General features: G+C 36.2%; 1 protein-coding gene across 6 annotated transcripts; it reads right to left on the reverse strand.

Moving 5' to 3' along the window:
• Positions 1-51: 51 nt before the first annotated feature.
• Positions 52-4,708, reverse strand: LOC107775178 (uncharacterized). Of its 6 annotated transcripts, none has more exons than XM_075235608.1 (13): positions 4,468-4,708; positions 4,219-4,332; positions 3,647-3,757; positions 3,496-3,558; positions 3,251-3,364; positions 3,010-3,159; positions 2,639-2,713; positions 2,340-2,561; positions 2,163-2,249; positions 1,771-1,890; positions 1,067-1,159; positions 557-905; positions 52-469 (listed from the first exon to the last, which is right to left on the reverse strand). In XM_075235608.1, the coding sequence occupies exons 1-12, from the start codon at positions 4,591-4,593 to the stop codon at positions 846-848; spliced, it is 1,335 nt and encodes a 444-aa protein (XP_075091709.1). In that variant the 5' UTR covers positions 4,594-4,708; the 3' UTR covers positions 52-469; positions 557-845. The 6 variants fall into 6 exon arrangements, with proteins under 6 accessions (XP_075091709.1, XP_075091707.1, XP_075091700.1 ...); XM_075235606.1 differs by having other exon boundaries at positions 52-509; positions 715-905; positions 4,468-4,707; XM_075235599.1 differs by having other exon boundaries at positions 2,636-2,713; positions 4,468-4,702.
• Positions 4,709-13,937: the final 9,229 nt, after the last annotated feature.

The following is a 13,937-nucleotide window of genomic DNA, read 5'->3' on the forward strand; positions in this document are numbered from 1 at the left end:
AGAGTAATTAAATTATAACAGAATGATAAACAACACCAGTGCTCCTAGCTCTGCCAATCTTTTCTCATTATCCTTTTAGGATTACCCATAAACAATGAATTGAAAATCATTTCAAGTATTTGAGCACCTAGTAAAATCATGCATGTTTTGTCAGGAAGAATATAATTTATTACTTTCAGGAATCTACAGAACTTTCTAACCATATCTTCTGGTGCACATCGGAAGAGGGGAAACCAACCCTCTCATTTTCCTCTTTGAAACACATGGCTGTGCCTTTGAAATTCCATGCAATTTTTTTTCATTCCTTTTCTGAGAAACAACTTGTATTGACCAAAACATTAATACTGAGACTAACAAATGCTTACGCCGGATTTCTTGTTCTAATTTCCATGGCGGAGCAACCAACTTCACCTCCTTTGCATCTTGTATACGATAAGACAATGTGGACCACATGTTATCATTCTCTGGCCTGATGGGGTGAGACAGGAATTAGTGATTGCGTCCATAATCTGACAATCATTAAAGGAAATCTTTTCAATAGAATAATCATACTCACTGAAGCCACGAAAATATCATAGTCAAGAGGTACATATGATCATAGTTATCCTTCCAGACTTTCACATATCCGTAGTTCATAGAAGACCAAACCGGTAATTATCATCATTGGCAGACCAAGGCTTTTCCGCAGTGCAAATAGAAAATTGTTATCATTACCTCTAAATGGTAGAAAATTGATGTATTCTCTTTAGGCGACAATTCACCATGTCGATGAGACTTTGAGGAACTTGGTGCAAACAAAGAAGTTTCGCTAAGGGTATTTCACCAATGCACAATCTTTCCAGGTTTCATAGAGATTTCAAAACCTCCCCCAAAACTAGTCCCCACTGCGTCCAATGAGTGCCACCCTGCAATTAGAAATTCAAGTGACAATAAAATTAAGTCTTCCCCAGAATTCATTGAAAAGACGAATTCCCTCTTTCCCACATGATAAGCTACATAAGCAAACATATAACTAATTACTCCTATAGCAAACTAATTAATGGTGGAAGAAATGGCAGAGTATTACCTGACAAAACACAGAGAAAGGCTCTCTTAGCGGCCCATCACATGAGAGCTCGCTAGTACTTCCATCGATGAAGGTTCCATCAGCAAAAATTACCTACTCCATGAATAACATTTCAAAAATAGGCTGAAGATGAATTGCTCAAGTATATAAACTCTGCTAAACAACCCATTGCATGTGCTTCATATATCGATTAGACTATAAGCATCCAAATGAAGCACAGGGAAGAAGAAAAAAAGAGAAAGCAACCTGGTAAATAAGGTAGATAGACCAAGACAATCAAGTAGTCACACCAAAACACAATAAGGAAAGATCATATAAGCAACAGTTCGCGCCACATAATTGAAGACATCAACCGAGACCCAAAATTAAACAGACTATCCAAGCTCAAAAGTTAGGATAGAGATGAGCTTGCTTAAGATTCATTGTCACATCTCTCTGATCTTTCATGATCCCCACGAACCCAAGCAGATAAAAGTAAGACAAAATTGTTTCCTGCTACAAAAAGTACGTATGTGCTCATATTAGATTCCTACCACAACTAATTCTATGTGAGCTTTCAGCCATGATGGTTACATACTGGTTCCTGTGTCATAACATTAGTAATTACCATGTTCAATAATTTTATTTCCAGTACAGTGTTAATACTAAGTCGAAGAGTTTCCTTCAAGTACAGCATACCGTCATTCCCAAAGAACTGGTCATACCTCAGATGCATAGCCAGCAGTCGCACCTGCAACAGGCCTGATAAAAGAACTGACAGGAGAACTTCTCTGAACAGCCTCGCAAAAGGAAAGTAGACGCTCACGGCTTCCAAGTTGTACTGCCTGAGAAGCATAATAAAACTTAGTCCACTTTCACGTTTACGAATGAAATCCAGCAGTGCCTTAAAATATGGGCACACGTCTGAGAGCACCAAAATGTACTTGACAATATAGAAGAAACATGAAGATTGTTCTAATTTCTCAGTGAAAGGAAGTGCGATTGAATGGTGGGAGTAAATTGTATATCCTCATGTGCAAACAGAGGGTATTAATCGGCAGTTAGGAATACAAGGACTTGTATATGACTTGACTAATGCAAGATGTAACAGACAAACCTGCACTGTATCATGACGCTTGACCCGACAAAGTGGCTGCACTTTATATCCTCTAGCTGCCATGACTTCAGCTATCAGAAAGCTTCCCTTGCAACAGGAGTTTGCAAGATGCATATATCAAGGCGAGGTAGAAGAAAAGATTATGACTATATTGGAACTTGAGCAGAAATGAGATACCTTTATTGCTTCACCAACCATTTGAGGTGAGAGGTATAAACCCTGAAAGAAGGTTCTCATTATATCACCAGGGGTCGAGCCACAATCAACTCCAAGTCCTGGAGCCGAGAGACGGGCAGCTGCTGCTTCCACCCATCTTTTTCTTCCTGCAACATATCCACCGCATGGTGCAATCGTCCCACCAGGATTTTTTATTAAACTGCCCGCAATTAGGTCAGCACCCTGCTCAGTCAAAATCAACTTCTGACATTTCTAACATGCAATAGAACTTTAAGGATAAGAATAGTTTTATATACCACCATAGGAGGTTCGATGTCATCAGCAAATTCACCATAGCAGTTATCTACCATGACCAGGCATCTTGGGTTCTGCATCTGCATCAAAGAAAATAGATTGAAGGTAGAACTATTTTTACTAATAGCAAATGTAAAGGCACACACAAACACTGATAAGTGAAAAAGAAAAATTTATAACTAACTATGCCAGCACTACGAACACAAACCATCAAGCATCAGGCAAAGATCAATTATAAGGACAGAGCATCTTATGCCTGAGAAAGAGTATACTATGACTAACTGTAATTCTCCAGCATCCTCCTTTTCGTTTCCCGATATTTGCGAGTTGTTTTAGAATAACATTACCATCAGTGCCATGATGTCGAGAGATTTACCTTGATTATAGTGATGGCCTGACCTATCTCAGTTACACTCAAACTGCGACGCCAGGAATAACCACATGATCTCTGTATGAGTGCACACCTCGTATGAGGTCTTAAAGATGTTTTAAGTGCATCCCAGTCAAGCCCGCCATCCTCTGCAAGCTGCAAAACGTCCAAACAAAGTTGGAAATTCTAAAATTCGGAAAAGTTAAAACCATGTGGAGCTAATATCGAACATATAGATGAAACTTACGGGGACTTCCCGGTATTCTACTCCAAAGTCTTTTAAGGAACCCAATCCACCAGAATCCCTTTTTCCAATAACTTCCTCCAGAGTATCATAAGGTGCACCAGCCACCGCCAACAGCTGAAGCAAGTTGATTTCAAGTCATTTTCATAAAAAGACTTGACAACATTTGATACATTAACCAGTATTCTGGACTACAATAATTCATGAAACAGAACATTGCGGTGATCATAAGAATAAAATAAGTGTACCTCGTCCCCTGGTCTTAAGAAAGCGAATAATGCACAAGTGATAGCATGAGTACCTGAGAAGAACTGAAGGTGAAGTGGGAAAGTATATTAAGAAAACACATCCTTTTCATGGAAATGAAAGTGAAAAAAAGAAGAAGATAAATTTGCGAACCTGTGCTCGTACAATTGCAGACTCAGCACCAAAAATTTCTGCAAAAGCCTCGTCCAAGGCTTCACGTCCACCAGCTTCTTCATGACCATAGCCCGTGCTACCACCAAAGTGCTGATGCAGGTACATTTTTAGTACTGACAAAATAGAGTGCCTACTAAATGTTATTTCACTAGTGGAGACCATTCTCTCTTTACCTGTGTTCAGTAAAAGTGTTATGTGTTCCACTGAGCACTTAGAAAAAAGAAATGCATTCCACATGAACTCAAGTTCTAGACATCTGGGCAGTGTAAATAATACTTATAATGTAGTTCAGCATACTTTTGAAAATAAAGGCGATGTATACTCCGTGTAAATGGTGTTTACAGGCTATTCACTCTGTCAATTTATGTGATGCACTTTCTTTTTTTTGTTAACTTCTCATTTATTATAAGATAATGTATAGCCACACAAATATGTATGACTTATTTTTATACCATAAGTTTCAAAACCCTTTTTTATCTTTCTTCAAAATGATCACATCAAATGGGACGGAGGGAGTACAATTTAGGAAATTTTCGAAAATTAGAACTTACATGAGACCCAACCCTGACCCTTTGGAAAGCTCTCAAAACTCGGGCAGTATTGCGAGCCACTAAATTGTCAACTTCTCTGAACTCTTTTGACAAAGAATCAATTGCCTTGTTAACCTACATATCCGCAGAAAAACCAAAAGTAATCATGTTCCATTGATTTCTCAAAGTCACACAATATTAAACATCAAATTTAATTACTATTATTCTTCTCGGAGAAATCAAGGGAGCATTTGGGGCGTTACATTCTACCTCAGGAACAAAGGGAGAATTGGAAAGATGAAGCTGAGGAACTGAGACTCGAGAGCTCGAACACACTGCAACTTTAGCGGATGTTATAATAGGACAAGCAGAGATGGCATTGCATAAGACCGCCATTTTCGCTCTGCAGGGAAGGAAATGGATGTGGAGAGAGAGTGATGGAGTGAAACTAATCCAAATAGGACTTGGCTTATTGGGCTTATCCAAATAGGAATAGGCTTGTTGGGCTTATCCAAATAGGACTAGGATTATTGGGCTTATCCAAATATATGTATAATCCACGCATAACATATGTTATCTATACTGTCTAGAAAAATAAATAATAAATTCAGATGATTATTTGTGTAAAGATCTAATTTTTATTTTCAATAGTTATAGCTCAATCTATTGATAAATTTTGCAAAGGTAAGAAATTAATCATCATACTTTAGAGATATATTATTCTTTACATATGATTACACGAATATTAGAAAATAAAAATTAGCACTTTAAAAGATTTTGGGGATGCAAAGTTCTATATGAAGTGGGCCTAATGAAGTGGTTTTATCATTCGTAACCCAATTAAATGGGATAGCCCAATAATATTTGACCTTTATTTAAATCAATTTAATTAGATTTAAATAACTAAGTCAATATATATTAGCCCATAATATTTATTTGGACTAGTATATATAAAATATAATCCAAATTATTTATTTAATTTGAATCGAATAAATTTTACATATCTATAAATGCCCCCTATTTCAAGACTTGTCAGAGTGTCAATATAATGACTAGGCTTGAAGTATCAACAAGGGAAGACTTTGCGCCTTTCTTCTTGCAAACAATTTCATGGATTTATTTATCCATGCCTCCTTCAAATTATATTTTAAGAGATTTTACTTTTATTTAATTGAAAATTTTCATTTTGTCAGAAGTTGGACCATGATTTTTACTTGGTGTTGCCTTTAAAACAACACTTTAAATCAATAAATACTCCTTTGCACATTGACGTGCTCTCTTCTGTGAAGACTTTGCATATTAAATTTAGATGTTAACAAAGATAAAGATCATTTCAATGAAGGGCATGACACGCTAGATTATTGGATGCCCACTTTCACAAATCAAAATTATTCAGGATCGATTTCGCACAGCTCAGTCAAGTTCGTGATATTGCATTCATAGTTGGAGAAAGAGTATTGCTCCAGGGTTCATCCATGAAAGGTGTAATGAGGTTCGGAAAGAAGGGCAAGTTGAGCCCTAGGTATATAGGACCCTTCGAAATACTTGAAAGGGTGGGCGAAGTAGCCATTACCACCTAGTTTATCAGCGGTTCATCTGGTGTTCCATGTGTCTATACTCCAGAAATATCATGGTGATCCGTCCCATGTGTTAGATTTCAGCTCAGTCCAATTGGACAAAGATTTGACTTATGAAGAGGAGCCGGTAGTTATTCTAGCTCGGCAGGTCCGACAGTTGAGGTCTAAGAGTTATCTTTCAGTTCGGGTGCAATGGAGGGGTCAGCCGGTAGAATCAGCTACCTAGGAGTCCGAGTCGGATATGCAGAGTAAATATCCATACCTTTTTACCAACTCAGGTACTTTTCTAATTCTGTTCGAGGACGAACGCTTGTTTTAGAGGTGGAGAATGTGATGACCCAAAATGTCATCTTTAAATTTAATAATTAATTATATGTTCTAAGATCTCAAAAGTACTATTAATCATTCCTCGACTTACGTGCGCAGTCCGTATAATTTTTCGAAAAAATTTTATGTGAAAAATTAATTAAAATGTGAAATATAGCCTTAAAACTCAATTAAGTTGACTTTAGTCAACATTTGTAGCAAACGAACTCGGATCAATATTTTGATAGTTCCGATAGGTCCGTCTCGTGATTTGGGACTTGGGCGTATGCCCGAAATTTAATTTGGAGGTCCTTAGCTCAAGTTATGGCCATTTAACGGAAACTAGAAATTTAAAGGCTAAAGATTTCCAAAGTGTGACCGCGGATTTGACTTTTGAATATCAGGGTCAGAATCTGATTCTGAAAATTGAAATAGCTTCGTTATGCCATTTATGACTTGTGTGCCAAATTTGAAGTCATTCCGGATTCATTTAACATGTTTTGGCACAAGATTTGTAAATTGAAAAGTTTGAAACTCAAAAGTTCGAATCGAGGTGTGAATTGTAATTTTAGCGTTGTTTGATGTGATTTGAGGTCTCGACTAAGTTCGTATGATATTTTATAACTTGTTGGTATATTTGGTTGAGGTCCCCATAGCCTCGGGTGGATTCTGGATAGTTAACGGATCCAAAAAAAATACGGAGTTAAGGAAAAATCTGAAATTTTGGCCTTATGGTGTAATCGCACCTGCAGATTTTAGACCGCAAATGCGAAAACCGCAGATGTGGTCAAGTTTCTGCATAATCGGAAACCACAAATGAGGTCAAATTTTCGCAGAAGCGGAAATGCTGGACAGAACACATAAAAATCGGGAGATAACCATTTTTACTCATTTTTTAGATTTGAGTCTCGGATTTAGGCGATTCCAAAGCGATTTTCACGACTTTGAATTGGGTAAGTGTTCTATAACCAAAAGTGATTATATTTCATAAATCCATGTCTATATTCATCATTTATTTCGGATTTAGATGGAAGAAATTAGAATTTTTGTAAAACTTTCCAAAAATAAAAATTTAAGATTTGAAGGTCCATTTGACATCGAAATTTGATAATATTTATATGGTTGGACTCGTATAGGAATGAGAGTTAGGATTTCGTAAGTTTTTTCGAGATTCGAAATGTGGGCCCCATTGTCGAGTTTTTAGATGAATTCCAGATTTTAATCCGAAAAATTAGAAAATTCATATGAAATTAATTCCTACGATTTGTATTGAGTATATTAAATTGTTTATGACTAGATTTGAGGATTTCATATACGAATTCGCGAGGCAAAGGTTTATTGGATTCTTGAACTTGGTTGCAAAGCGAAGTAAGTGTCGTGGTTAACCTTGACTTGGGGGAATATGTAACGACCTGACAGGTCGTTTTAAGTATCACAACCCCATTCCCCCATTTGCTGCTCAATTTATACCTCACAGTTGATTTATGACTTATCGGGTTAGTTGGTTTGGGTTCGGAAGGATTTCATAGTGAAATGAGACACTTAGTCTCATAATTAAAAACTTAAGTTGGAAAAGTTGACCGGATATTCACTTATGTGTAAACGACCTCAGAATTTAATTTTGATAATTCCAATAGCTCCGTATGGTAATTTTGGACTTAGGAGCGTATCCGAAAAATTATTTGGAGGTCCGTATTGGAATTATGCTTGAAATGCCGAAAGTTGAATTTTTGGGAAGTTTGACCGGGGGGTTGACTTTTTGATATCGAGGTTGGAATTCGATTATGGAAATTGGAATAGCTTCATTATGTCATTTATGACTTGTGTGCAAAATTTGAGGTTAATCGGACTTGATTCGATAGGTTTCGACATCGAATGTAGAAGTTGGAAATTTCATAAGACTAAAGTTTCAATTGAGTTCACACAAGACCTAACTTCAAATGAATATAACTCTTATGATACAAAGTGTTATATGGTGTATTACCTATCAAATGAAAGATCTTTGAGTCTAGTTTCTAACGCTTCAAACCGTTCGTCATTTGGACATTCCTACAAGAAGTTATAACTAAATTACCAAAGGCTGAAAAAATGCAATTCTGCGACCAATTATGCGATTGCAAAACAGTTATGCAATCACAAAACTGCTTCTGCGACCGCAAAACTGGTCGCATAATGGACCAGAAGAGCCCAATTTTGGGCACTGATTTTGCGATCAATTTTGCGGCCCGCATACCCATTATGCGGTCCATTATGCGACCGCAAACCTGCTTTCGGAGGGTTAATTTTTCTATTTTCATAACCCGACCCCATTTTGATAAATAGGCTTTGGGGCTTATTTTGGGGCAATTATATGATGATTTTAGAGAGAAGTGAGAGTGTTCTAGAGAGAGGAAGTAGATGAAGTGTCTTGTTCATCAAATTCTTGTCCAAGGCTTGAAATCCAACAAGAAATCCCTCAAGTTCTTCATCAAACAGGTAAGGTTCTAACCCGTAATCTTCAATTTCGAGTTTGGGTGATGATATGTGATTAAGAGTATGATTCTTGGGTGTAATGGTATTATTTATACATATCAATAAGGTTTATGGAAAGAGTGTTGAGTTCAAATGGGTAAAGATTGGGTTGAAAATGGTAGAAATCTTCAAAGACTTCAATTGAAGATTTGAGGGTCGAGTTGATGTCGGAATTTGGTGAAATTTATATGGTTGGACTCATGATTGGATGAGCATAAATATTTTGTAACTTTTGTCGGGTTCCAATACGTGGGCTCCACAGGCAATTTTTGAGTGTAATTTCGGATTTTTGGAAAAATATTAGTATTTTGATATGGAATTAATTCCTATAATTTTTGTGGGCTGAATCAAATTAATTGTGACTAGATTTGAGCCGTTTGAAAGTTGATACACGTAGAATGGAATTTTTAGAGCATTGCTTAGCTTGCTCGACATTGGATTTGGCTTGTTCGAGGTAAGTAACTCTTCTAATCTTGGAGTTGAGGGTATGAACCTTGAATATATGTATTTCGTGAATTATTGGGAGGTGACGCACATGCTAGGTGATGGGCGTATGGGCGTGCACTATAGAAATTGTGACATAATTGTTTCTGTGAAATTTTGTAGTTAAATAATCTTGGCATTTTCTATGCGATTTTATGAGTTAAAAAAATTGAGCTGAAAAGCATATTAAAAATCATGTTGAGGCTATATGCCAGTATTATTGGGACCCACAGATGTCATATTGCTGTAAATTATTGGTTATGTTGAAAATTCATACTCAGTCATATTCATTTCATTACATATCATATCTCAGTCTCTGTTATTATTTATTGATACATCATATCATTATTTTTGGGCTATTCTCATGACATTGTGAGCCCATGAGAGAGAGACTGGATAGATTGATGACCGAGGGAGGCCGAGGGCCTGATTGTGAGGATATTTTTAGGATCGGGCTGCACGCCGCAACAGGCCATGTTGGCTTTATATATATTATTATTATTATATGGATCAGGGCTGCCCGCCTGTAGCAAGCCTTATTGGCTTATTATTGCACGTGAGTTGGCCATGCAGCACGTGAGATGGCCATGCGGATCCTTATATTATTATTGCACGTGAGTTGGCCGTGCGAATCCTTATATTATTATTGCACGTGAGTTGGCCGTGCAGCACATGAGTTGGCCGTGCGGATCCAAATATTTATATTATGACACGTGAGTTGTCCGTGCAGCACGTGAGTTGTCCGTTCTTATAGCGCTTGGGCTGTAGGATCCCCTCATGAGTCTGTACACACCCCAGTGAGCGCAGTCGACTATAAACAGGGATCGAGTTGCACGCCGCAGCAGGTATCATATAGCGATGAGTAATTGAGTGTGCTGAGCACAGTGAGTGAGAATGCGAGGCAGTGAGATTGAGTACTCTGAGAGTGTGAGTACATGAGTACAATCTCTGAGATACATTGCATTGACATGCACACATGACATATATGCATATAGATGTGTTTTCCTCATGCTGTACGGTATCACATTATTCATTATTTCTCACACATATTGACAGATGGGCATAGTGATGCATTTGTTTTACAATGGTTATCTGAAAAGAAAATGAGATATTTTATTTATTATTGAAAGGATTTTGGAAAAATTTCTATTTTCAAACTTATTCACATTTTTGGTAACTTTGGCAAAAGATTTGGGTTTTCACTGATGTACTTGAAAGGAAGAACTATTATTGCTGAAATCATGATGTGACTGAACATTTTATCTCTGAGTTACTTATGGTATTATTTGCTTTATGTCGTTATTAACTGTTGTGGATTAGTGGATTTGGACCCGACCTTGGTAGAAACTCGTCACTACTTTCAACCTAAGACTAGTGATAATAACACGATAGGGGTCCAAGAATTACTAAAGAAAATCAAGAAACGTGCGAAAGCTAAAAGAAAATAAAGAAACAAAAAAACAACGGAAAATTAAAGATAGATTGAATTCAAGAAAGAGTTTCTTGAATTCAAGAAGTTTATTCTTGAAGTTGAATCCTAACAATAACAATTAGCTAACAAAGAACTAATCGCCTTTGGTAGAGAATTAAAAAAAAGAGATAGATTGTGAAACCCGATCCTTTAGAATAACAAGAACAACAATAAGCCTAAACTTATCATCTTTCTTGAATACCTAGAAGTGATCTAAGATTTCGAAAGAGTTTAATCTTATCACCTTAAGTTGAGTCTTGAAGGTTGAAGAATAAATCCAAGAGTAGCCACACAAAAAAGTGCAAGAAAAATCTCACAATTTTTATTGATATTGTCTATAATAATCTAAAATCTAAAAACAAAGAAGACACCCCTTTATATAGAGAGGGGTCATGAAATTCCTACCTAAAAATAAGGAAATAAAGTCCTAAACTACTTTGGACAACAAGTCCAAATACCTTAGGAAAAGAAAAAATACTAGAAAATAAAAACCAAGTCAATTTTGAAAAGTAACTCCAACAATCTTAGGAAAAGGAAAACATAACCTTAACTATCTAGGAAAGCAATAAATCTAGTACCAAAATATATGGAAATAAGTTAAAATCAATCTTGGATAGAATCTTGAAAGTCCCAAACCAATCATGAATAGGATCTTGGAAATCTTGAAGGCAACTTGCAAGCAACTTGGCACCAACTTGTACCCAACTTCTATCATGCCTATTGAGCCTTTCTTGGGCAGCAAGTAAGTCCTTTTTATGTTATAAAAACGTAACTTCATGTAGGACTTATTGGGCTGCAAGTTTGGACACATTTTTAGGTTCCAAATAGGTCCAATAGTGGCCTAATTTGGACCTTCTTCAGAGGATGTCTTTTGGGATCTAATCCACCTTTTCTTGGACATGAATTTGGACCATAAAATAATTATAACACCTAGACAACTCATATCCTTTATCCTTGAGATCTCCATCCCAATTAATAACTTCTTTATTTGCACTTGAAGTCTAATGACCTTGTTTTGCAACTCTTTAGCTTGACATCTTGTTAAAGGCCCTCTTTGAGATTCCAAAGCTTCATTCTTGTCCTTGAATAGATTTTAGCTTACTAGGATGCTATCATTCCCCTCTTCTTGAAGAAAATTCGTCCTCGAATTTTGACCTTGCAAGAAAAAAAGTCACGCACTAGTAAATGGCATCCACTAATCTGAAAAATAGTAGGAATAAAACAAGATAGTGACCATGTGTCCACTTAACCCAATTAAGCCTAATAGGTATAAATACTCCTTTATAAAGCATATGGACATCATCATCCCAATAAAATTTATGCCTACTTAGAGTTGTCCAATAAAAACCTCTCTTAGATACACTATGTAATGAAATTTGCAATGCGATCTTGTCAATAAGGTAGTCCAAACATGTGCATGCCAAAGAAATTACAAAATATTGGTCATGCATCCATTTAACACAAGTATCTCTGCCACATGTATCAAATAAGACACTCTTATGATATAGCCAAGTATCAATTATAAATCCCATGGATTCTTCTACATGTAAGTTATTCAAAGAAGCACATAAATTCTCAGAAAGGTCAGAAGAACCCATAAATTCCAAAATACAAATTTCAATACATTCAAGCTCATGATTATAACTTTCCCCAATAATATTCGCAACATCAATGGATTCTACATAATTGCTCAAACTGTCACAGAAAGAGTCATAGATAGGTTCATGAAAGAGTATTTGATCACTAACGTCACAATAATCATGCATATCCTCTTTAATAGTAGCAAACACTTTTACAGGCTCACAATCAACATGCCTAGAGGAATGACTTCCCATCAAACAACAAAACTCACATTCTAGCAATTTATCACATGAAAACTCATTAGACACTTGAATAAGAGAAGAAAGAACATTTAACTCATTAGCAAGCCTCTTCTCATAAATTTCATGTCTCTTTCCACCAAGTTGGAATGCATAATCATCTATGTCATACTCAATTTCAAAAGGAAGCAAATTACTCTTGCACTTTAACTTAGATATTATAGTTAATGACTTGATATGCATCAAAATATCATCATCCACAAAAATTATAAAGTCACCAACATAAGAAATAAGAGTATAGTTCATTACCTCCAAAAATACCTTAGGTGTTCTAGGAAGGCCAAGAATGTGAATGAACCAATTATACATATCATACTTGGACTTATTTACTAATGGAACAACATCACCTTGTATTCTTTTATGCAATGATTCCAGCTTAGCAATGGCTTTAGGAAACTCCATGTCATAAACCTGTAAATAAGAATTAAAATAGTCAAAAGGTTCAATAACAAAGAATTTAACCAAGCTTTTATCTTCCACCATCCAACAAGAATTAATTTCGCCTAATTCATGTTGGAATCCAATTGGATCCTTTACCACCATTTCTTGTGCCTCACCTCTCCTTTCAAAAGGTCTTTTAACACGTGGCTGCACAAAATTACAAGAACTAAAACAAGAATGCGTTAATGGGTTAGGAAGTAAAGAAATTTTATTCTTGCTTACACTCTCTTTGGCTTTTATCACAAAACTAACTTTTCCCTCACCCTTAGCCTCTTTTCTCTCACTAAATTTTTTTTCTTCTTCTTTACTCAAACCCTCTTGTTTTTCTCTCTCTACCTCAAAGACTTTTCTTATCTCATTGCCTTCTCTCTTTTCTTTTCCCTCAAGATAACTCTTTTTCTCAATTGACATCCCATTCTCTTCACTCAATACAACCTCTCCTTTTTCCTCTCTTGGGATGTCAACATGCACTCCTTTACTCCTCTCATTCTTTTCTCTCTCATATTTTTTCATATTCTCTTTAACAATCTTTTCATCTTCATAAATTTGTGAGGGAGTCAAAGGTCCAAGAATAAGTTTTTTCCCATTAACCTCAAAAGAGTATCTATTTTTTTCCATGTTATATGAAGCTCTTCTATAGGTATACCATGGCTTTCCCAACAAGATATGATAATTATTCATGGGAATCACATCACACCAGATCGCATCCTCATACCTTCCAATAGAGAATAGTAATAACACTCTTTTATCTACATTTACTCCTCTCAACATGTAAAGTTCAATATGCTCAACACAAGGCAAGTTCAATTTTTCAACCATATAAGTGCTAATTGAGTTATAGCCAAACTCTTTGTCAATTCTAAGGGCACAAATCGTAGACATCACTTTAGCTCTTGTTTGAAAAATAATTTTACCATTGTCTTCCTTCCATTCGGTATACTGTAAGTTCGACTTTTCAAGTTGTTGAGTCATAGCTCGCCTCCTTTCACTATAACTACCTGTTTGAAACATCTTGAACAAAGATTAGAAGAATTATGTATCTCTCAAATTTTGGCTTTTTCCTCTAATGTT

This window comes from Nicotiana tabacum, chromosome 2 (genome assembly GCF_000715075.1).
Source record: "Nicotiana tabacum cultivar K326 chromosome 2, ASM71507v2, whole genome shotgun sequence".
Lineage (NCBI taxonomy): Eukaryota > Viridiplantae > Streptophyta > Magnoliopsida > Solanales > Solanaceae > Nicotiana > Nicotiana tabacum.